This window comes from Telmatherina bonti, assembly GCF_933228915.1.
Source record: "Telmatherina bonti genome assembly, chromosome: 20".
Lineage (NCBI taxonomy): Eukaryota > Metazoa > Chordata > Actinopteri > Atheriniformes > Telmatherinidae > Telmatherina > Telmatherina bonti.
In genome coordinates, this window is record NC_136618.1 from 30443713 (window position 1) to 30467576 (window position 23864).

The 23864-nt window shown below is 44.0% G+C and overlaps 1 protein-coding gene across 3 annotated transcripts in view; it reads right to left on the minus strand.

Moving 5' to 3' along the window:
• slc12a7b (solute carrier family 12 member 7b) overlaps window positions 1-23864 on the minus strand; it is a 75273-nt gene that overhangs the window by 6142 nt on the left and 45267 nt on the right. For all 3 annotated transcript variants that reach the window (XM_079259749.1, XM_079259748.1, XM_079259747.1), the window contains exons 4-21: window positions 21825-21971; window positions 16741-16795; window positions 16520-16650; window positions 16202-16443; window positions 14628-14839; window positions 10074-10241; window positions 9896-9994; window positions 9680-9737; window positions 8250-8424; window positions 8021-8139; window positions 7816-7914; window positions 7504-7623; window positions 7312-7416; window positions 6782-6950; window positions 3660-3855; window positions 3329-3498; window positions 3120-3251; window positions 2933-3040 (exon numbers count right to left, since the gene is read on the minus strand). In XM_079259749.1, the coding sequence (XP_079115875.1) occupies window positions 2933-3040; window positions 3120-3251; window positions 3329-3498; window positions 3660-3855; window positions 6782-6950; window positions 7312-7416; window positions 7504-7623; window positions 7816-7914; window positions 8021-8139; window positions 8250-8424; window positions 9680-9737; window positions 9896-9994; window positions 10074-10241; window positions 14628-14839; window positions 16202-16443; window positions 16520-16650; window positions 16741-16795; window positions 21825-21971 (2505 nt within the window). The remainder of the gene's footprint in view (window positions 1-2932; window positions 3041-3119; window positions 3252-3328; window positions 3499-3659; window positions 3856-6781; window positions 6951-7311; window positions 7417-7503; window positions 7624-7815; window positions 7915-8020; window positions 8140-8249; window positions 8425-9679; window positions 9738-9895; window positions 9995-10073; window positions 10242-14627; window positions 14840-16201; window positions 16444-16519; window positions 16651-16740; window positions 16796-21824; window positions 21972-23864) is intronic.

A 23864-nucleotide genomic window follows, 5' to 3' on the forward strand; every position in this document is an offset into this window, starting at 1 on the left:
AAAAGTGTAATGGAAACACTTTTTTCGCATTTACGTGTCCCTGGACGTGACGTGGCAGCGACATGTAACCAGTTAAATTCCGATAACGTTGGCGCAATGCGGAACAAACAACAGCAAATTTCTGAGCTTTAGGAAAGAAAATGAGGAAGAAAAGCTTTGAAAATCTGAAGCAAATTCTCCGCAGAAAGTAGAAAACACCATAATAACGCCGTGTCGCTACCTTGCGTCAACGCATTAGCCTCAAGTCTCGTAAAATCTCGTTATTCTCGCGAGATTTTACGAGACTTGAGGCTAATGCGATAAACACTGTTCAATGGTTTGTCGAAACTTACGAATATCGCTTTAATTTTGCGTTAAAAATGTAATAGAAACACAGCTTGTGTTGTACATTAATGGAGGAGGTACGGCAAGCAGATTGGGCCATTTTCAGGTCTCTGATGGTACAGTACTCTCTCGCCTCGCAGCTTTCAGGGCAGGGTTGGGGTTGGGGGGGGTGGGAGGCTGGGCAGCAGTTTCAGGTGCTGGTGTTCACAAAGCAGCTGTCAATGACTACAGTAAGTAGCACTACTTCTGGGCCAATGTGGACTTTGTGTGGTTTTTCTGCCACATGTTCGTGGATGCTGTCTGGACACACATCGTCTTGCGCTAGAGCAGCACATAGACTGGATAAACCCACAGTAAGCAGGTTGAAAAGCTCAATGGATTATCCAGAGAAGCTTGTCCTGTGAGGGCGTGAGCCTTCAGGTGACGGTAAACACGCTGTTGACTGATCTATAAACTACGCTGACAGGATGATTCATGGCTGCCGTACGAGGAGAAAGTTCAGGTACGAAAAAACAACACAAACAAAGATCAGGGTTCCCGTCACATCCGAGACAACCTGAATTATCTGCTTCGCTGAGAACCGCAATCTGACGTCCACATTGGAGGAGAATGGATCGATGTCCACCTGCGGGACAGTTTTGGTAAATATGAGAGTAAAAAACCTAATTTTCTGAGTCCAGACTTGAAACCCCGCTGATGGTAAAGAACTGTAGCCAAAGATGGAGCTTTGTGAATACGGCCCTGAGTTTTCTAACAGTGGGGGACAGAGGGTTGACAAAACCAGCTACCTCGTCCTCCTGAGTGTCCTCCATCGGTGAGGACTGCCGGCTGAGGGTCGAGCTCTCAGTAGCGCCCTGGTTCTTCCTCCGGATTGAGCTACGCGATTCGTCAGTGATACTCTGAATCTGAGTAGTTGGCAGGGCCCCGACAGGCAGGGGGGGTGAACAGGAGAGGGCCCAGTTGTCATAGAGCTCAGCTAACAAGCATTTATCACCGTGTCATTTTCTAACACGCTATCATGTCATCTGCTCAGCTGGCGTTTTAATGGTTTTTTAACGTATTTTTTATAATATAAACTTTATATTTTAGGATTTTCTCATATCCACACAAGATTAAAATGATATAAACAGGCTCAGACACAGACATTTATTAAATGTTTGCCTTAATAATCGTGATTTGTACAGTAGACTCTCCATTTTACCCAGGAACAGCTGGGAGATTAGGGGCCTTGCTTAGGGGCCCAGAGTGGTTCACCTGTTTCTACAAGCTCGCTGTTGCAACCACTAGACCACCAAACCCCCCTGGCTCACTAAGGCTAGTACTAGTGCTACCACTACCTGTAATATTGAGTGAGATCTCCTTTAGCTAACTGCATCTCAGCAGCTGTTTACATTTCTTTAATTCCGAATAAAAGTTAATTCCGCTTTAAACTAAATCTTTCTTCTCCTTCTCAGTTTCTGCAAAAAGTGAAGTAGTATGCTTGTGTTGAGCTGCTACTTCATATTTATAATAAAAATAGTAGCAAAACTGGTACGGTAATGTAGTTTTTACAAGTTACGACTGAAAAGACGAGAAGCAGGAAGCCAACTTTGTTTATTTCTGGTATACATCATACGTCACGTGCACCCTCTGTCCAATCAGAACCCTTCCCAACCCGCCGCTATAAAGAGGAATTAAGTGAGGATGTGTTTCACGTAAACCTTCATTCGGAATTATTATCTTTATGTAAACTCGTAGGAGAATACGTTAATTCCGAATTATTAATTCCAAATGAAAAAACATCATGTAACTGTAGCCAATGATTGACTTCACTCCCTGGCAGGCAGAACTGGTAAAGTTTGGATGGTTTCCCGGTTATGAGCTAAAGTTTAGTTTACACATTTTCTGCTCGACTTTTGTTGCTTTATCTGTTCTGTAACCAGATTTGATGGTGAATGTGGAGATTCTGTCATCCACTTTGTGCACCACCGGCAGCGATCATGATACCACCACCACCATGTTTGACAGTGTTATTATGGGTTCTAAAGCCTCAGCTTAACTCCTCTAAACATATTTCTTGTCAATGATGTAAAAAAAAGCTCAATAAAATCTCCTCCAGAAGACGCCTGGCTTGTCAGCTTTTAGATTTTGGAGAAAGGGCTCCTTCTGCAACCCACTCAGGTTGCTCTCTTCACTGTGGACAGTGATATTCCAGCAGATTCTTATCGACTATGGGCTCCACGGGCTTTCCCGTGATTCTGAGTTGGTCAATCAATGACAAACTACCAGCTGAATCGTGACCACTAAGGACAAGTTGTTAGGCTTGGCCTTGTGAAGTGAAAACAGGTTCAGGAGACCGTTTGCATAATTTAAGCCTGTAACTTTGTGCGAGTGGATACGAGAAAACCTGATTAAATATTCATTTCTGCACCAAATTCTTGCTTTAGGGAAATTATTGAAGATTTCTGTTTCATCCAGAAAGAAGACCTAAATGAACATGAACGTGGTCCTGTCCCCACTAACCAGCTGTCAAGAGACACAGATTCACTACAAAGGTGTTTAAATGCATTAAAGCAACGAAGCCCATTGGCTGTAGGTGTGGGCGTGCCTCCATCCAGGTCTACGTTACCTCTCTCTCTCTTTCAGTCCTGGAGAGCTGCATCTGTTTCAGCATCTGAGATCGCTGCTCCATCATCAGCGTCTTCTCGTAGGTGAAGGCTGAGATGTCATTATCATGCTGCGAAGGAGAGAAAACGCTGTAAGGGAACGGATTAATTGGACCCCCGAGCAGTAAGTACTGCCTGGTTCTGTCTCACCATCTCCACCACTTCCACCTCAGCGTCTAGTCGCAGGTGATAGAGGAACATCTGGAGATCTTTCTTCATTTGGATGCTGTTGTCGTCCATCTGGGCGACTGTGAAGATGCGCATCTTGCACTTCCTCCACACCTGCAGGAGGAGAAGGGGTTACTGTGAGATGGATGGATCGTTTCAGAGATCAACGCAGCCCCGACACACCAGCAAACCTTGTGCTGTCGCAGCAGGAAGGGCAGCAGCATCAACATGCCTCCATCATGGACCACCCACCACACATCTATGGTGCCCTGCCCCAGACGGTCCTGGTTGGTGGGGAAACTGTCCACATTTTTGGCCACAAGTAAAGCCTGATGGGCAGCTGTGGTCTCACGTATGGTCTCTGGATGGATGGAAGATCACACAGGTTAATAGAGGAGGAAAACACATATAAAGGTACATTTTTAATCCAACATGCCCCCCCCCATCGGCATCCCACCTCTACGAACTACAGCTGAGAAAATACTAAAAGCGATGAAGGTTCATCCTGAACCATTGCTTTACCGATGAAGTTCCTCCAGGACTGCGGGTCATTGGCTTGTTTCCAGGCTCCAGGCCAGGCCATCAGGACCGTGTTGTGCTTCATGCCCCCCAAACCTGCAGACTGGATGAGGTGGGAGATGCCGTCCCTGAGGTTTGAAGACACCACCACATGACAGAAACCCTTGGTGCGCTCGGTTGACATGGCGGACTTGATGTTCTGGATGAGACAAGATGGAAACAGACATCATCATCATCATCATAATTATCATCAATAAAATATTATTATCATTACATCACTAATTAGTGTAAAAATTTATTATGAAGCACATTTTATTGGATATAAATCCAATATTAAGAAAACCAGAGAAAATAAGCAACAGGGTGGATAAATAACCAAAACATGAAGCACAGACAACGTGCACAAACTCTAAGATGAGGGCAGTAGATCAGCCACTGGCTATAAGTCTAGTTTTAATGATGGGGAGTTTGCAGTTCGTGCTCTGAGCTTCATACCAGCTGAAACATGCTGACTAACTGGTTTGTGAACACACTGACTGGGAAGATCAAACTGGAAAATATAGCCGGCATCCTCTGCTTGACTGAAACATTGCAGTAAAATAAAGGTATTTTATGATAAGAAGCAGTTTTTATTCTCCTTGCATGTGAAACAAACTACCAGAAAAACTACAGGTCCACTGAAACTTTCAACTGGTTTAAATCAAGGTCAAAACGTTTCTCTAACAAAACGACTGTTATTTAGTCTATTTGCGTCTTGAGCTTTTGGGTTTTATATGAAGCACGTTGAACAGTCTGGAACCTGGAAACCTGCATTCTCCTACAATCTTTAATCTTGAGCGTTGGCTTTTGACATGCAGATTCCGTGTTTTGTCTCTTATCAGCACATCTGGAGACTCAGACAGTCTCTGATTGTGTGGAAACATGTTCTGCTTCATGTCAAACTAGTTGTTTCATACATGCAGCATCTTACTTATAAGTAAGATATGAAGCTTTTATTCTTCATCATAGATGGCAGTGAAATAATATGGAAAAAAATCCCAGCCAATGGCGCGCAAGATGTCATGATGACATCACAGTGTCATAGTGTTAAAGTGGGTTCAGCAGATCACTTCCAACACTGAGAAACTGATTGATCCATCCATCCACTGATCCATCCATCCATCCATCCCTCAGTCCATCCATCCATCCCTCAGTCCATCCATCCATCCATCTCTCTGTCCATCCACTGATCCATCCATCCATCCATCCCTCAGTCCATCCATCCCTCAGTCCATCCATCCATCCCTCAGTCCATCCATCCATCCATCTCTCTGTCCATCCGTCAGTCCATCCATCCATCCATCTCTCTGTCCATCCGTCAGTCCATCCATCCATCCATCTCTCTGTCCATCCATCCACTGATCCATCCCTCCCTCCCTCCCTCCCTCCATCCATCCATTCGTCTTTCCATCCATTTGTCCATCCCTCCATCCATCCACTGATCCATCCATCTATCTCACTGTCCATCCATCAATCCACTGATCCATCCATCCATCCATCCCTCCATCCATCCACTGATCCATCCATCTATCTCACTGTCCATCCATCAATCCACTGATCCATCCATCCATCCATCCCTCAGTCCATCCATCCATCCATCTCTCTGTCCATCCGTCAGTCCATCCATCCATCCATCCCTCCCTCCCTCCCTCCCTCCATCCATCCATACATCTTTCCATCCATTTGTCCATCCCTCCATCCATCCACTGATCCATCCATCTATCTCACTGTCCATCCATCAATCCACTGATCCATCCATCCATCCATCCCTCAGTCCATCCATCCATCCATCTATGCTGCTTGTCTGCGGTCTGGCTGCAGGAGCAACAGCAGTCCAGACATCCTTTTTTCTGGACGTCTTTTCCAGCTTCTCCAGGGAACACTTCAACCAGGATGCATCCTAACCAGATGCCTGAGCCCCATCATCTGGTTCCTCTGGTAGCAGAGGACCAGCAGCTCTACTCTCAGCCCCTTGTGGATGACTGACTTCCTCACCTTATCTCTCGAGAATAGCCCCAAAAAACTCCTTTTGGTTGCTTGCATCCACAGTCTTGTAGACTGAGAGTAAAATTTAAGTGTTTTTCACTGTGACAGACCGATGCTGAGGTCAGGCTGATCCACCTGCTTCATTCTTCCCTCACGTGAAAACCACGCCCGGAAAAACATGAACTCATCCTATTGAGCAGGTCTGGCATTGTGAGGGAATAAATACAGTACAGATACATAATGTAGAGCAGATGAAGCTCTACATGAAGCTTTATTACACCTCATTAGCAGTTTGTAGAAAAGCATAGAGAAAATTATGGAAGTGGACTTTCTGTTTACACAGAAAGGAGGACTGGAGTGATGTAATGTATGTTCTGATGGAAAAGTTGACTTAGAGAAATGTGGGAATTTCTGGGAAAGCTGGATTAGTTTTGTACCGACACTGAGAGCAGTTTTTATCCAGTAAGATCCTGAACTTTTCTGTGCATTTCACTGGGTTTAGTTGTGGATTTAAGCCTGGTTTTACTTTAGCGTTTGCTTTCCTCCCGTGTGTTTATTTAATTTGATTTCTTTTCCTTGTTTTTTGTTTTAATTTAAATTCATTCTGCTTATTTTCTAATGTTTTATTGTCTCCATAAAACACGTTATATCACCCTGTTGTTGACTGTGCTGTATAAATGAACTTCCTTCACCTTTGAAAGAAATAGACAGAAAAAAGCTTGGCTGTATTTACGGCCCAATTTCAGACAGTCCAAAAGGAAAGAAAACTGACTCGTCATCCAGATGTTGCCTGTGTACATCATGTATTTTGCAGAATAATCCACCCAGTGAACCAGCCTCGTAGGGCTCCAGTTTGGCCAGTAGGTGGCAGAGTTCCCCTGTCAGGTTGGTAAATCCTGATTGACGCGTCAGCTTTGCTGGTGGATCTAGAGGTGACTTTGAGGTACATGTCAGTAATAAACATCCAAACACACATGACCACCAACGCAACCACTGCAGAAAGAGCCACATGGCAGACATCCAGTCCCAGTTCTGGTAGAAAACAGACAAACCTGACTGGTTTTGTTTCTGTAGCCGGACTGAGTGACCGTCCACCGTACCTGCTCTGCCTTCTTTGCCTCTGTGTCTTTAGTGAGGTACGTCCCTTCCAGGACATTCCCCACTATCGTCAGGCCTTTCCCCGCCTTCAGCTGAGTGGTGAGTGACAGCAGACGTGGGTGTTTCACTCCATGATCCGAGTCCAGGTTCAGGAGCACCAACAGCTGAGGCCTGGGTACGTCCAGAGCAGAAGACATTTCTCTTTATCAAGTTTAGGACTGAAACTAACATTCATGGTTAACATTGTTGCTCATTCTGTCACTCATCTGAGGAGATATTTATGACAAGGAGAAGTAAACCTCATCAAGGTCATGTGACTAGAGTAAACAGCTAAATATGGCACCTGCACTTAGCACGCCAAGAATGTAACTGAAACTGCTTTGAAGGTCAGCCAACTCGCTGCACTGCGGCTTATCGTCTCCTCTGGCACATTATGTAGAGAGACTTATCAAATGAAGCCTGGCGTCTATTCCCGTCTCCTCACCGTCCACCCCACCAAACTGAACCAACATCCACATAACGGCCCCCGTACCTCCAGTTCTTGGTGTGCGGCGGAGCCTCCTCGAGGCGAATGAGAGCGTAGCGCGCTGCGTTCAGGGACAGGCCGCGGATGCCGTCACCCCATTCCTTCTCTGCCCTGTTGAGGCAAACAGAAATAAAATCCAGCACCATGGAAGACAAAACAAACATGGAACCAGTTCATAAAGCGTTTGTGAGGCCTCACCCTCGGTATTCGATGTATTTGTAGATGCAGCCAGCGATGGCCATGGCAACGATGGCGTAGTACCAGGAGGAGATGAACATGAGGGCAAGGCACAAGCTCATTCCCAGGAAGGAGAGAGCCCTGGATGGAAAAACTGAGTCACGGTTTCTGCTTGGAAGTTGTTAATGAAATGAAAAGGGTTCAGATTGGAAAGCTGAGAGGCTTAAAACTCAGCGAAACGGATTAAAACCCACAGACAACAATGGTGTCCTCCCTTCTCAGCTCAACACACAAACCACACTTCATTTAATGTGCTTCTGCACCCACACCCACCAGTGGTAGTACTTGAAGCGGGGCCTCCAGTTGGGCGTTCGCAGCAGGGTCTGAAGGGCGCAGGCCAGGTTGACGAACAGGTAGCACATGAGGAAAAACCTGCAGGGGCCAGAAAACACCGTTACCGTCTAAATCTCCATTTTATGAACAAGCGTAAGCAGCTTTAAGAGGCAGAATACTGGAGGGATCACAGACGGATACCGACATGGAGAGGATCGGAGCCACGGCGTCCAGGGAGGCGATGAGGATGCCGATCTCACAGATCCCAGCGGTCAGCAGCAAAGCCCAGGTGGGCTCTCCGTTAGCTTTCCCATGACCGAACACCTTCAGACAGACACACACACACACACACACACACACAGAGTCGAGTGTCAACAGCTGGAGCACATCAGGATGGCCAACGCCGCCTGCTGAGCAGCAAACCTGCATCTAACCTGTAAGAAAGGGACGATGCCGTCTCGAGCGATAGCCTGCAGCAGACGAGGGGCGCCGGTCAAACTCTGCAGACCCGCCCCGCAGCAGGAGAAGAAGGAACCAATCACAATAACCCAGGGTGAGGGCCAGGACAGCGTCCCGATAACAAGGTTCCCCTTCACCGAGTCGCCAAATCTGCAACACAGAACAAGCATTAAAAGAACTTTACGGCAGGAAATGAAGCTCAGGAGATGATTCAGTCCCAGGTACATAAACATTCTGCACCCACCACAAAGCCTGTTTAAGTGCTAATTTATTACTAATGGTTTTACTGGGCGCTGATGGAAAGCCCAGTGGCCAGATGTAGCTGCGAGGGTTGCCATGTTAGACTGTAAAACTGGGGAGTATTTAACCAGTCTGCAACTTCTTTCTGAAGCTTTGCACCGTGTGATTTAGTTGTTTACAGCAGAAACTGTGCCAGAAACCCGCTGATTACTTGCAGGGCTCAGTTTACACACATTCCTGTTTCCAGGGAAATAATCCAGATAAGAAGGGCAGCTGAACGCCTTTGGTCATACGTGTTTCTTTCATTTGTTTTTATTTATGTGTTCGTCATGAAAACACTGAACGTCATGTTCTTTTTTCCAGTAAGGATCAAAATAACTTAGAAACCAGTTAGTAACACCATCCAACAAACATGCTTCTGGTTTCCCATCGAGACGTCTCTCCTCGTTCATCTGCATTTGTTCTGGCAGGAAAACATAAACAAACCCACGTACGCTGGGCTCAGTGGAAGGACTACATCCAGACGGGGAAGGGAGCGATTAGTTTCATCACTCAGCGATGAAGATCTGTCTCTTTTCAACGATTCGTCTCCATTAGAGACAAATAAAAGTCCTAAAATTAGCTATTAGATAAAAACTAGGCTTACTGTTAGTGAAAGAGACATTTTGTCCTATAAATGAGGACAAAAATAAAAGTAATCCCACTGATATTTAAAAGGGTAAATCTTTAAAACTATTTTGTAATGTAATTTTCCAAAAAATTAGGCTGAAAAAGCAGAAAAAATCTTTAAAGTTTTATATCAGTTCTTTGGAAATGGAGGTTTTTGACCGCAATGACTCGAGAGGGAAGCTGGTCAAACTGACAGCTGACAGTAGTGAGAATTTAACATTGAAATAAAGACAACAGAACAGATAAACAGATGGAAATATAAGATCTCTTTTGGTGGGGGGGGGGCGACACCACAAACAAATGGCAACCAGATGGTTAATATCATCATAATATTAATTTTCTATTGATAAACATTGAACTTACTAACAAAGATTGAGGTAAATTTGTATCTAAAAAATGTCATTTTAAAACAGATTAGAAGAACAAACTCTAAATAACACCAAATAAACCCCATTTCTGTCAGTAGAACACCAATCATGTGCAGTAAGTGTCTCACTTGTCTCGCAGCAGGACTCCATCAATGCAGGCGCCGAACAGAACCACGCAGGTGATGTCTGAGGAGGACTGCTCAGGGGAATAAAATGAATCCACATGCAAAGCTGCAGACAGATTACATGGAGGACACAGGGGTGTCCTGGAGGATATCCCCACCAGCAGAAACAGAACCTGCAGTAACACTGGTTACGGGTGTGACTGCACAGTGGAAGGATACAGATGACAGAAGTGGTGGCGATAGCCAGGATGGTGCCAATGGGGATGGACTTCTGCGCATCCCTCAAGTCTCCTGACCGGTTGGAACCAGCCATGATTCCTGAAAAAGAACAAGGAAAGTCAAACAGATTTCCTCTCATATTTAGGGAATTATAACGAGTGTTTGGTCGGCGTCTCACCGGTGACGGAGGGGAAGTAGATGCCGACCAGCAGTGTGAAGAACGTGGTGATATCGTTGACGACGTAGGGCATGTAAATGTCCTGCGCTGGGTCACTCCCCCCCACAGATTCAATCTTCTGATTTTCCACCAGCATGCCAAGAGGGCCATACTGGGACCACATGTTTTCTGCAGCAGAGACAAATATAGCTTCAGTCATCACTCATAAACCATAAGAAGGGTTGCAAGAACAACTCAGACTAAGATTTAAATAAGTAAAGAGATAAATCATCTTGGTTTGGCGGCTTTCTGACAGCTGAAATGCAGACGCCGATATGATGAGTGCCTCATTACACCCAGCAAAACTGTAAGAACTACCAACAGACATGAAAAACTAATGAAACATGTGAGACAGTGTAAATGTAAATAAATTGTGTTTCCATTTTGTGGAACAGAAGTGATCCACCAGCTGCAGGGCGGAGATTAATGGTCCAGTCATCTAAATATGCAAAAACCTTAAATCTGTAGCAGCAAGGCGACAGGCGGTCAGGGAGGAGTTACATAAGCAGAAGACTAACACGATCACGTGTGGAACTGTCCAGCACCTGCACAGGCTCGTCCCAGTTCACAAGAAACATGACAAGAATGTGTGTGTGCAGACGGCTGGCAGTAAAACCGGTTTGTTAGGGATGGTGGTTACGTAATATGAGCTGGGCTCAGAGTTTGCTCTGTATTTCATAACCTTCTGGTACATACGGGGCTGCACATGCACAACTCAGGGGTCTCCGTTTAATCCCCTGTGAGAGCAGAGTCTGGTAGGATGGACATGATTTCTGCATCGAAAATGAACCACAACAAGCAAAACTTTTCCCAGCATGTGGTGCAGGTCACCGAGCTGCCACTAGAGGGCGCTCCAGTTCAATTTTGGTCCATTGCTTTGGCTTTACAGCTTCATTCTCCACCATATGTCAAAAGCTTCAGCGCTTTTTCTTCAGAAAAGTTCTTTTAAATGGTAGTATTTTTAGATTTTCCAGGATTGTGATGCTCTCTTCTACCCCATCCAGCGCACAGTCAGAAAAAGCAACTAAGAATCACGCTTCTGACAAAGCAGAGCCGAAATAAAGCGATATACTGTGATGTGAATGCATCATGGAAGGTGGAAAAACTGTTTTGGAGTGAAACAGCTCCAGTAAAGAGCTCCATTTACCCTGAAACAACTTAGAAGAGCTCGATGGTGAAAATCAGAGCTTTTCAAGCTTCAGATTACAGATAATCTCCTCTATCCAGCTGACGTGGGAATCTTCTAGTGGAGAGTGATCTGAGGCTAAAGCTCGGCTTGTTGAGTCAGGAGGGATGCTGAATGTGGCGGATGGGATGGAAACTCTTCAGAAAAGTCGACTCGGAGTTAAAACATATGAATGTGAGGGGCTGCGGGTTGTTAGCATGTGCTGCAGAATCAGTAACCGTGTGGGAAACTGGTTAGTTTAGCTTCTGTAAACTGGATTCTGTTGACTTGAAACTGGGTTTGCATCCAATCCAACCACATTCAGAGACAGTTCCAGTTCAGCTCATGTTCAGGTGACACTTATGTGTGTTTGTATTTGGGGTAGAGGTGTACATGGCTGACTGTACAGTCCAGAGGGGTTTTTCCTGTTTGTGGTTGGTCAGGGTGCCGTAGAACAGTACGTAAAAAATAGGCTTGTTTGCAGAATCTGTGTGTTCCTGGTGATGTGAGATCGCTTTGATCAAGTTTTTTTTAATCAAAGTTGTAACAACTTCAGCTACGTCTCCTCTCAAAATGTCAAAACAAGTAAGATGTTGTGAAGTTTGAGATACGCCATATATTCTGTAGCTTTTGCATTTCTGAGCCAACCTTGAACGTTGAGGCGGTGCGTATTGATGACTTCATCAAGCCGCATCAGGATTTGCAGCATAAGGAGCTGCAAGGAGGACTCAACATGTGTTTGATGTGGAATCATTTCAGTGTATTCAGGCATTAAAATGATATTTGCAATGACTGTAAAGCAGAACTTATGTAATGAGGATCCGAGACGTCCAAACTGACAATAACCGTTGACGTCTGAGATGATTTTGTTGTTTTTATTTTGTCTGTTTGTTTGTCTTTAATGGGGGGAGGGGACTCTGCATATATTTGCCAGTATCAAATATATGTGTATATATATATATGTATATATATATGTATATATATATATGTATATATATATGTATATATATATATATATATATATATATATATATATATATATATATGTGTGTGTGTGTGTGTGTGTGTGTGTGTGTGTGTGTGTGTGTGTGTGTGTGTGCAGCCAGACAACTCATGAAAGGAAAGAAAAGTAGTGAAAGAGCAGCACACTTTGTCTAATCTGTCTCTGGAGAGAAAGGAGGTGATTGCAGCATGTTTATTCTGCAGCCAAACAGGATGAAGGAAGGAGCGTTATGATGAAATCAATACCGAGGCAAAACTTTCTCATCTTCTTATAAAGGCACTTTTAATTTAAACCTGCAGAAGTATATCAGCCATTAAGGATCGATCCATCTCATCAGAGATGGTTCTGGCTAGTTTTACGCCCTGGGCAAACCACCTATCATGTTAATTTTATGAAAGAAATATAATCTATTTAGAAGCAGTAGTGTGTGTGAGGAACAATAAGAGTTCAGTCTACCCTCTGCCCCCATCCTCGCTTTTCCTCTGAGTGAGACGAACCAGCTCACAACCTCTGCAGTTGCGAGTTGTGTGCCCCCAAAAGTATTGCGCCCTGGGCTGTCACCAAGCGGCAACTTCCAGGGGTTAAAAATGAAGCATATTCAGGAGTGCATAAACCTGCAGTTCCCCCCTCATCCACTAGGGGCTGCAAAACAGAGAATCTCCATAGACTCCCTTGTTAAAAAGACCAACTTCACAGCAGAAATAAACATGTTTACAGCAGAAATAAACATGTTTACAGCCTGCTATAAAAATCTATTTCAGGTTTAATAGGTCAGGTTTACCTTCATGACAACTGTGGGGGGAGTGAAGTTTTTTTCTAACTCGCCCGTTTAAAAGTAATTTAATCTAGAAATTTGGCATATTTATGGGCGTGTGCTTTTGATTGACAGGTACCCAATCTCCCGCTTCAAGTACGAAGAATGTAGAACAACCGCAGTTTTTAGCTGGTTAACAACGTGACTTAGCTTTAGCCCCCTTACCTCTGTTAGCTGGTTAGCTCCTGTTAGCTCCGTGTTAGCTCGGCTAGCTCTAAGCTACAGAAAGGTCGGAGTTCACTTGATGCCCATAATGTCACGGAGGCTCCATCCATCTTTTTATATACAGTAGAGCTGGGCGATTAATCGGATTTTAATCTCAGTTACGATCTGTGTTTTCAACAATCAAAAAATAAAAGGGTGTGATTGTTTTTCTCTCTGCAGTTTCCTCTCCTGCTGTCTTCAGCTGCTAATCGAGCGTCTCTGGCATTGCAGCGCTGTGCTGTAAACTCCTCCCACAGCCGCTTTGCTTTCATTCAGACACTGTTGCCAACTTGGCGACTTTCTCGCTAAATCTGGAGACTTTTTTTGTTAAAAGCGACAAATCTAGCAGCTTTTACTGGAGTGATTAGAGACTTTTCTGGTGTTTTGGCGACTGACTTGAAGGCACATATTGTTCTGCAGTTACTGTAAGGAAGGAGCAGCGGGAGCCTCTCCCGTCCTAAAGCACTCCCAGGCGGCCAGTCTCAGTCGGCTCCGGCTGCAGGTCAATGTAGAATAACTGCAGTAGGTTGTGGAAGTTCACCTAAACATAGTTTATACCATTGTCAGTGACAAATGGCTGCATTATTTTCGTATAAATTCACACGTAGTTCGGCGAGTTAAATCACTATAATTTCCCTCCGTTATGGGGCGTTACCATAGCAACGCGTTCATCAGCTGGTTCAGATCAGCCGTCTTTTAACAGGTAAATCAGAGAAATGCGCTGTAGCCTGACAGCGGTTGTTTGGCATAAAAACTACATCCAGGCCAACATGAAATAGTTCATATAATTTTGTGTATTTAGCAAATGTTGTAAAAAAGAAAAACAAATTTGTTATAAAATGTTTACTGTGTGGGACCATGGTATAAGCGGATTAAACAGCTCAGAACCGTGTGTTAGACGGTCATAATGCACAACGCGGAGTCGAGAACACCATGACACGCAGCGTTGTTTAATCCTTACTTATATTTATCTATTCAAGACAAAGCTTCATGTTATTATTTTGTTTTCAAATATTTGTGGAATCCTAAAGACATTGTTTAAAAGTCACAGTTTAATGTTAACTATATTTATGTTGTTAAAGATAATGAATAATCGTGTTAAATAATCAAGATCTCCATTTCAGTCAAATTAATCGTGATTAGAATTTTTGCCATAATCGAGCAGCCCTAATATACAGCCTATGGCGGTCGCCCAGATTGCCCAGATAGCAAAGACCATCCATGCATGTCAGGGTTTGCGGAGGATAGAATGAGCTTGTATCCACTACAACATGCATGTGGTGCATCATCTCGGTTAAAGACAGAACTGGTGCTGTGTGTTGGACCAACCTGAAATGACTCCACTGGTCAGTCCGGGGATGCCCTGCACCTCAGTCACATTGTTATTCATAAAATACTCGTTGCAGGTTGCGTTGAGCTCAGAGCCATTACAGAACAGCTGCCACAGCTCGGTTGTGACCGTCAGGTTATTAACGACATCCGTCTTCAGACACTTGTTGAAGTTGTGGTTCTGCAGAGTACGATTTCCCAACATGCAGACACTGAGGATAAGAAGGAGACACATCACTTAGCATGAGAAGGAAAATGATCATTTTGTTCATGAGGCCTATTTCTCTGCCTCCAAATGACAAACCTAAAGATAAGCGAACCATACCTTCACAACTACAAGGGCTGTATGTTTCATCTTTATCTCAAAAGAAAGCCAAGATGTGAGATTACTAAAGAAATGTCCAAATCTGTCTTACTTTGTCAAAGTAAATTCACATAAAACACACATGTTCACTCCTCTTAAAATGCTCATCTCCTCTTACTTTGAGTTAAAACCAGAAGACAGCAGCCAAGTTTTTCCAGGAATGAGTCAAGTCGCGTCCGATTCAAAAGCAGAAGCTATAAAAGTCCAGCAGAGCAGTTTCTCTCCTTTTTCTGCAGGTCTTCCTGAATAAAAGCTGCAGTAAATGTTGATCTGTCTTTCCTGTCCTCTCCACCCCAACCAGTCGAGGCAGATGGCTGCCCTCCCTGAGCCGGGTTCTGCCGGAGGTTTTCTTCCTGTTAAAGGGGAGTTTTTTCCTTCCCACTGTTGCCTCATGCAGCTCAGGATGGGGGATTGGATCCAAGTCGTGACCTGATGCAATCAGTTGGTTTCTATTAGCTAAACTATTTATGAATTGGCTTAAATTGATGCGTCTGTAAAGTGTCCTGAAGCAACATTGTTGTGAAGTAGCGTTATACAAATAAAGCTGAATTGAATTGTTCTAATGGAGGTGTTACCAGGTAAATATCTTAGTTGAGAATGGAAACCTCTATCAATGGTCAGTCTCAGGAGAATCCAGGGATAGATGCCGCATTCACCTCAGACACATAATTAGGGTCCAGAAAGATAGTTATTGACAGGGAGAGAAAACCCCCTTCATCGCCATGGAAGCTAGAGGGACAATCATCGCCATGGAAACTACTAAGACTTCATGATTAACTTTTAAAAATGCTAAAACATAGGAGACACATTAGCAGAGTTTTAAAAGTTTAAAAGCTGGAATAAAACTTTTCACTACAAAACAGCAGACGTGCGACGTGATTTCAGATTCTGGTTGCTAGCTCACAGTTTCCGCCCCACAGTGACGAGACAGATGTCTTTTTTCATGAGACACTTTGTTGTGTGGAGAAATGAGCAGACGCTCTAACATGGACTGTGCTCTTCTCATGTTTCTTTCATTGCCTTGAGGTCTAAAGTGTGTTTCAACTGGAAGCCAAAGCTTGGTAGAGTCTTTAAGCCGAGTTTCTCCTATCTTGTCATGTTGCCATGCTACATCTTAGCTTAGCTTAGCAGGTAGCAATGCTACATCTTAGCATTGCTGCTGGACGAGGATGCTGTCATCAAGAAAAGGTTAAATAGCAACAGGACTCACGGAAACACTGGTGGATCAAAGATAGTCTTGATTACTCCAGCGTAAATGGCAAGGATGGAGAGGATGACACATGCCAGGAAGACCAGCGCCAGCTTGTTGACATATTTGACCCCGACAAAGACGACTATGGCCATCAGAGTAAGGCAGCATGTGCCGTAGACGCGCATGTTGTTCAGCAGGGCGTTCACTTCGTCCTCCTTCCTCTCTGCCACAAAGATGGCTGCTTTAGGCACAATATAGGTCTAAAAAAGGAAATAAAAATAAAAATTAATGAAATTTTAGCTTTATTTAATCTTATTTACTTCTCTTTTTACTCACCAGCAGAATCTCTATGGTACCCAGGATGTACATGGAGCCGGCGAAGGTGGTCCCTAAGTAGAAACAGAGACCCACCGCTCCACCAAACTCTGGGCCCAAAGACCTGGAGATCATGTAGTACGAGCCTCCAGCTGGAGAGCAAAGACAGCAGATGATTGATTCAGCCGGAGATCAAGCAGTAACTCATCTGGACGAACAGCAGAGTGTACGACGCATCCTACCTGGTACAACACCGTTAGTAGCGACTGCGCTCATGGATATGGCTGTCAGCATGGTCTGCAGAGGCACAAGAGGAAGGAACATCACCTTCAGGATACAAACCCTCCAATATCGGTTATCACTGCAACATTTTCCAGCTTTTCTAAACAATAGGATCGTTGGTGGGTTAATCTAGCGCTGAGTCTATTAAATGCTTCTTAAGGGCCTAATGCTCACAATCTTTTGGATTGGTTATGGATACAAGCTTTTCTGTGAAATAAGTCACTGAGGATATCTACATGAGCCTGTTACCTAAGGGTGCAGTCTGGACGAGAGGAAGGTCAGAAGAAAGACAAGGGCTGAACGAGACAAGGGAACAGGTACAAAAACAGTAGGCAAGAGCACAGAAGACAAAGAGGATAGAAGACGGAGAAAAGAAGAAGATAAACCTCTTGCTCTTTGCTGGATTTCTGGTTTAAAGTGACAGACAAGTTGGAGTAAAACCAATTAGCTCATAGTTTCCACTGAAACCCTAAGCAGCTATACAGCAGCTTGGACTTGAGCGCTAGCAAAGTCGCAGCAACAACCACTGGTGGAAAAGTCCCTTCACACCTCCAGCTCCGCCTCGTTTTAGAGATTCATTGGCACAGAGAGGCTTGTAAAGCATCTAATGAGAGATTACGGAGGTCTGAACTGGACGAATGGTGGAGCAGAACCGAAGAAGACCTGGATGACACAGCTAAGCATCTAAACTAAACCCAGTCCAGTTGGCTTGACTCAGCCTACGCTGCTGAAAGAAAACCTTCAGACATATCAGGGTTGGAAGTTTTACTGCATCGGACTGGTGAAGTCCTTCTCCACGCCTGAGAGACTCTGCCTCTCTGAAATGCTCCTCGTTACTGGTCTGTTGCCGTTAACCTGATTATGTGTCAAACGTTCTTCTGTGGTGGATCCATGTGTGAAAATGATGCCTCGTGAATCCTGAACCCCTCACAATGTCCCGGACTCAGACCTGAACCTGGACCTGAACCTGAGCATGAACCTGGACCTGAACCTGGACCTGTCCTGCATCTTCATCATCATAGAAGAAAAAATCCATTTATGGAAAAACCTGCTCATCCTGTATATCCAGGTATCTCCTGACCTCATTCATGGACCCATAATGTTGCTGGACCTGGACCTGAACCTAGACCCAAAACCTGGACCTGAACCTGGACCTGGACCCAGACCTAAACCCGGACCTGTACCTGGACCTAGAACTTGGTCCCGTACTTGGACCTGAACCTGGACCCAGAACCTGGACCCAGACCTGGACCTGAACCTGGACCCAGACCTAAACCCGGACCTGTACCTGGACCTAGAACTTGGTCCCGTACTTGGACCTGAACCTGGACCCAGAACCTGGACCTGGACCCAGACCTGGACCTGAACAACAACAGGCTAGGGGGTGACATGGAAGTGGTTTTTCAGTCCTGTCCCCTCCCACTCCCACTCAGAATGATTCCCACTCCCGTTTTGTACATTTATCTAGTCTTTAGTCGATTCGTTGAACGTGATTAAATGATGAAATTCTGCCTAATCGTCAATACTTACAATGTTGAGTAGTAAATCATTTTTTGCCATCCTGGTTTCTCCGCGGGTGTTTGCTGACTCCATTCCTTTTTTCTTATAGCAGTTCTGACAGGAAGCAGTGTGGGCTTCTGGGTAGTGTAGTTCTTTTTTTTGCCTTGTTACAGTATAGGATTCTAGAGCAAAAACTACAAAAATGGCGACAACTTTCTTTTTTTTTTTTTTTCTTTTTCTTTTGCCAGTTGTTGGTTGGTTGGTTCCTGCTCTCGTCAACATTTTATCCTGAACCGTCCCAATCATGTGATTAAGAGTTAAATTTACTCCCATCCTGTGGGAATCCTGCAGGAATCCTGTGACCCATGGGATTCCTGAAAAAGGCAACCCCAGGTCAGGCCCCCACAGGCTGATACAGTCGGCACCAGGCATGATGGGAGCATTTCTTCCTACCCTGATGTCAATCTGGACTCATCAGACCACATCTGACCTTCTCCCAGCTCCAGAGTCCAGTCCTTGTTCTCCCAAGCAAACTGAAACCTTTTTCTGATGATCCGACCAACATCTTTTCCACGACCACCGCGCACGTCTTCCCACATGGTTGTTTACGATACGAGAAGCTTCTCACTGCATCAGTCGGGGTTAAACCACCGGGCTGCAGCTGAAACACGTTCATCCATGCAGGAATTATCCGACTGGAGGCTCCTACCTGTTTGCTCAGTTAAATCCAGGAGGGGAAGTTTTTTGCCCAGGCAGTGCCAGCATAAAATAAACTAATATTTTCCATTAAATAAGTTAAATGTTTCAGTTTCCCCGCAGTACCTCTGGTAAATGTTTTCTTCTTTTTCATATTTTATATATTTTTTTCTGTTTATTAATTGAGTTTTTTCCTTTTCTAACTTTTCCTTGTGATCAATGTTTTCAATACTTCTGTTATACCTGCATCAGATCTTTGTCCAACGTCAAACTGAACAGTAACTTTATTTTTAAATGTCTGAGTTTCAGGATCTGATATGTTGTTGATGTTCTAGTGGGAATAAAATCTGGGTTGATGAGATTTGCAAGTCAATTTTTTCTGGTTTTATTGACAGCATTTTATTTGCTTTCACAAAATGTTTAAAATAAAACTCAAACGTTGTCAACAGAAAAGCAGACATGTAACCACCGGTGGCTCTTCTATCGTGTCTCTAAGAGTTGGATTGTGTTGACAATCTTTTGTCTTTGTTATTATTGTTTTAAATAGTTTGATCTGCCAGGGACTACAGATGGAAACTAGCCACTGTCTAAAGGCCTTTAGACCCCGACTGATTATTTTGATTCGAACTGAGATATTTTTTATCGAATCGATGTCAAGTCAACAGGAACGTCCAGATCAGAAACAAAATCTGTTCAGTGATTTTGTGAGGTTTTGTTTTTTTTAAACCGAGATTTATTTTTCCTAATATTTGCGTCTAAGAGATAGACAGTCGACCAATCAGAGAAGGCGTGTTGACAGCGTCACCAGAGCCAGTTGGAAACAATGGAAGTGTCACTTTGTCGCTGCTGCATCATTTAAACTTTCATCCCACCATGTCCGAGTGTCTGTTACTTTCCTGACACTGTCCCACGGACGTCGTAAAGTCCGTCCCGAAGCGGCCGTGGTCCAGCTTCAGATCCTGGACTAAACATTAAACTCTCCAAGTTCTCTATTTTCTAGAACAGGATGAACTCAGCGCCTTTATTTTCCTTTTAGTTTGTAGCATCAGCACAATATTGTCGTTGCTTTACGAAGAATCCATCTTTGTTTTTACCACCTTGTCGATTTGTTTCAGAATCTTCATAATTCGTTATGTAGCATCGCTCTTCGTGCGCACGGACAAGACGATATCTCACTTCTGAATATTCACAATTTTGTGTTGTTTATACGCATCATCCTGGTCTTTAAGATCTTAAATTTCATTTTTCTGTCCATTAAAAGGAATAGTTCGTTATGGAATACAGTTGTGTTCATATGTATTCGTCCCCTTTCATGAAAGAAAAGGCTGAAATTACAACAGTCACTCAAATAACTGGAGACTTAAAAAAGGAAAAATCACTAAAAATCTGCAAAAATATAATTTAGTAACATAAGACACTGTTTTTTCATTTAATTGAGTAGAAGAAAGAAAAACAAACAAATGTGTCCTGGACAAATGAGAGACTTTTCTGTTGAACAGTGGGACAAAATACCTGTCAACAGGTGCAGAAGTCTGACTGAGAGGAACAGAAAACACCTGACTGGAGCGGAAACATTAAAGGATTGTTCACCTAAATATTACTTTATGATTGATGTAATATGTAATAAATCATCTTGTTTCCTACTGAACCAGGATTAGAAAATAATGTAATGATTTTCAAAATATTTTTATTTATTATAACTTTAGTCAATTTCAGCTTATTTTACAGGCAGCTGTTTTTTTTCCTTCTTTAATGAATAAATATGAGCACAACTGTAAATAAATAAACATTTTAAACTACTTTACGGGCGTTGGGAGAGTAAATCTTTACCAAAAACATACAACTTGAAACATTGGATGAAGGTTTGTGCTTGCAGTGTCCTGCTATGTGCATGTGATCGAACCGAACGCAGCCCAGAGGACGGAGCATCATGAGATGATGGGAAATAATCTGTACTATGTGCTGTGTAAGTGCAGCCTGGTCTCTGTTCTTAATCTGGAAAATAAATCTGTTTTTCTAATGCAACAAACTTCTGCTGCAGCTTTCAGCTCTAATCAGCTAAAGGAAAAAAAGTTGCTCAGTTTTGGAAATAAAAGGTTCTGGATCGAACAAGAACGAGACTCGGCCTGCAATAAAGGCCTCAGAGTACGAGCGAAAAGCAGGTGGCAGATATAAAACCATCAGTGTGAAGTCAGATGTGCTCTAAGCAGTAAAAATGACCATTAATCCGTCGGACCGGGCGGTTATGTAACAGCGGGAAAGTAAAGGAGGGTTAACTCTGCGCCAGGTTTTAATAAAGGAAATGGAGCTCCCGTCTCTCCAGGCAAACAGCCATGAAATCTGGTCCAAAAGTTTTTATGACTCTAAAACACCAAACAGGCTGTCAGACTGAAAACGTAAGCAAACGTAGCTTTGTTCAACGACGATGACGATGCTGAGAAAATCATCACATTTCCACAAGATGCCAATATGGGTTAAAAAGTGCTCCGCAGAGATTACGCTTTGTTTCAGGTCTGTACTTTCCATGATTAATCTGAAATAATCCATTGTCTGTGGTGGGAAAGGCAAATATAGCCGGTGTGTGGTTGTGTGAGTCGGCATGTTTCTGACAGTTTGCAGATGGACGGATTACACGCCAAGCCGCTACCATTAGAAGCAGAGGGAGCGCATCCATGAAAGATGGAAGGTCGCTCTCGCGTCTTAACGTACCAAAGCGGGGTATGTAGGCCGGTTCACTCTTCCATAATCTTGCACATTATTGCACTAATGACTTCGGCAGTAAATCCCCTGATGTAGAACAAATAATGCTCGTGTTAGGAGACCAGACACATGTTGATCATGTACTCACGCATGAGCAGCACAAGCCCACGATGGCCAGAGACTCCAAGATGCCGGCGGTGCCGACGATCCAGGTAAGGCGCAGAAACAGGATGACCCCCAGGATGTTCTGGAGGCATGGGAGGTAGACACCCATGAAGGTCCCCATCTGAGGGCTCTGCAGAGGATGATGATAGAGAAGAGGAAGAAACTGTTGAGGTGCGTTTAGGTTAAGCAGGGAAACATCTAGAAATAAGATTGAAGTGAGAATGTGTAGAATGTCAGAAATGCAAAGATTTCAAACTCTCACCAAGCACATTTTACCCCCTACAGACACGAAGAAACACTTCAGACGGTGAAACTGAAACATTCTTCTGAGATTACAACATCTGCAGAGAATCAGGAGGAATCTCTGTATACCAGGGACTTCCCAAACTGAAGATAAACATGTCTGATGATGGAACATTTCATCATTTCATAGAAAATCTGATGCAGCAACACGTCTGTAAAACGTCGTTCCAGGATGATGTTTAGCATCATTAGCATCGTTAGCATCTCTTCTTCGAACATCTGGAAACATCTGGGAAGTGAGGAGAGCAGCTGCTGGAGTTTCAGGAGAGGAATGTCGTCCCGTTCTGGTCTGATGCAGGATTCCAGCTGCTCTACTGGACCTTGTTGCTGGATTTCTGCTTCCATGTCGCTCCAGATGTTTTGTACTGGTGAAACTGGACTGCAGCAGACCAGTTCTCCTGTTCCACCATCAGGATGTGGTCCAGCATGGTGGAACCTGCAAGGTCTTCCCTGAAAGAGACGTTGTCTGGATGGGAGCAGATGTTTCAGCATTGATGGAGCTTCCCAGATGTGGAAGCTGCCCACGCCATCGGCACTAATGCACCCCCATCCCATCAGAGATGCAGGCTGATAACAAGCTGGATGCTCCCTCTCCTCTTTAGTCTGCAGGACACGCCGTCCATGCTGTCCACAAACTATTCCACATCTTCATCCAGGTTTCCACTCAGGACATTTTAAATGAGCTTTGGTCCAGAGAAGACGGCGTGTTTCTGGATCCTCTTCACATATGATGGAGCTTTAACCTGCAGGTGTGGATTTCAGGCTGAACTGGAATCTTCCTGGGTCCATGCACTGGTTTCCAGTCTGCTTTTCTTGCACTGCTGCCTTCATCCAGCAGTGATTTCCAGCATCCTTCACAGTTTTACATCCAGGAACATCTAACATGGTTTAAACTTCTCTTTTCTCACCCCATCCTGTTAATGATCTGTTGATAATAAACCTGATTCCTCCAGCTGTTTCTCTTTAGCACCTCCTGCTTTTCCAGCTTTTTCCTTTCAAAGTCCATGTTTTCTTAGTTCTTCAGGAAGAAAAAAAAACATTTCTGAGTCAAAAATCATTGTTTTCTGATTAAAAGGCTGCAAATTCCTGCATCGCTTCAGAACTACGAACAACTCGCATTATTCATGATTTATTTGTTGTTGAAGGAAGACGTGACTGTTGTAGTTTTCTACCAACAAAAACCTTTTTATACGTTAAATTCCACCAACAGCATCATAAAGATGGATGTTTGTCACACAAAGCAGTTCTTCAAATGGAGATGAGACCAACATGTCACCAGTTCCACACACAGCTTAAACCTTAGCCTAAATCCTGAAATGCTTCTATTAAAAGCTCCATTTCTGCTACAACACACACACACACACACACATGCAAAGAGAGAATGATGCAGAAGTCACCTCAGATCAACGAGCAGCAGCGTTTTTAGTCACCTATCTCCAAACCTGCAGCGCAGCTCCACTAATTCCAGCTTCATACACTCATAAGATGTTCCAGCAAGGCAGTGGGAGGCGCCCAGAGGCCTGTCTCCATGCAGGGGGCCGAATGGGGCGACTGACAAGGGCCTGGAGCTGTGGTTAGCAAAGCATCCGCGGTCTGCATGGCAGGACTCTGCATAAAGGTTTCGTCCCACAGAAAGCGTAGAAGGATCCTCTAGCGTTGATTTTTCTGTCCCAGTTTCATCCTCGTCAAACTGGCTGAGATGATTTATGAACCCGTCGGG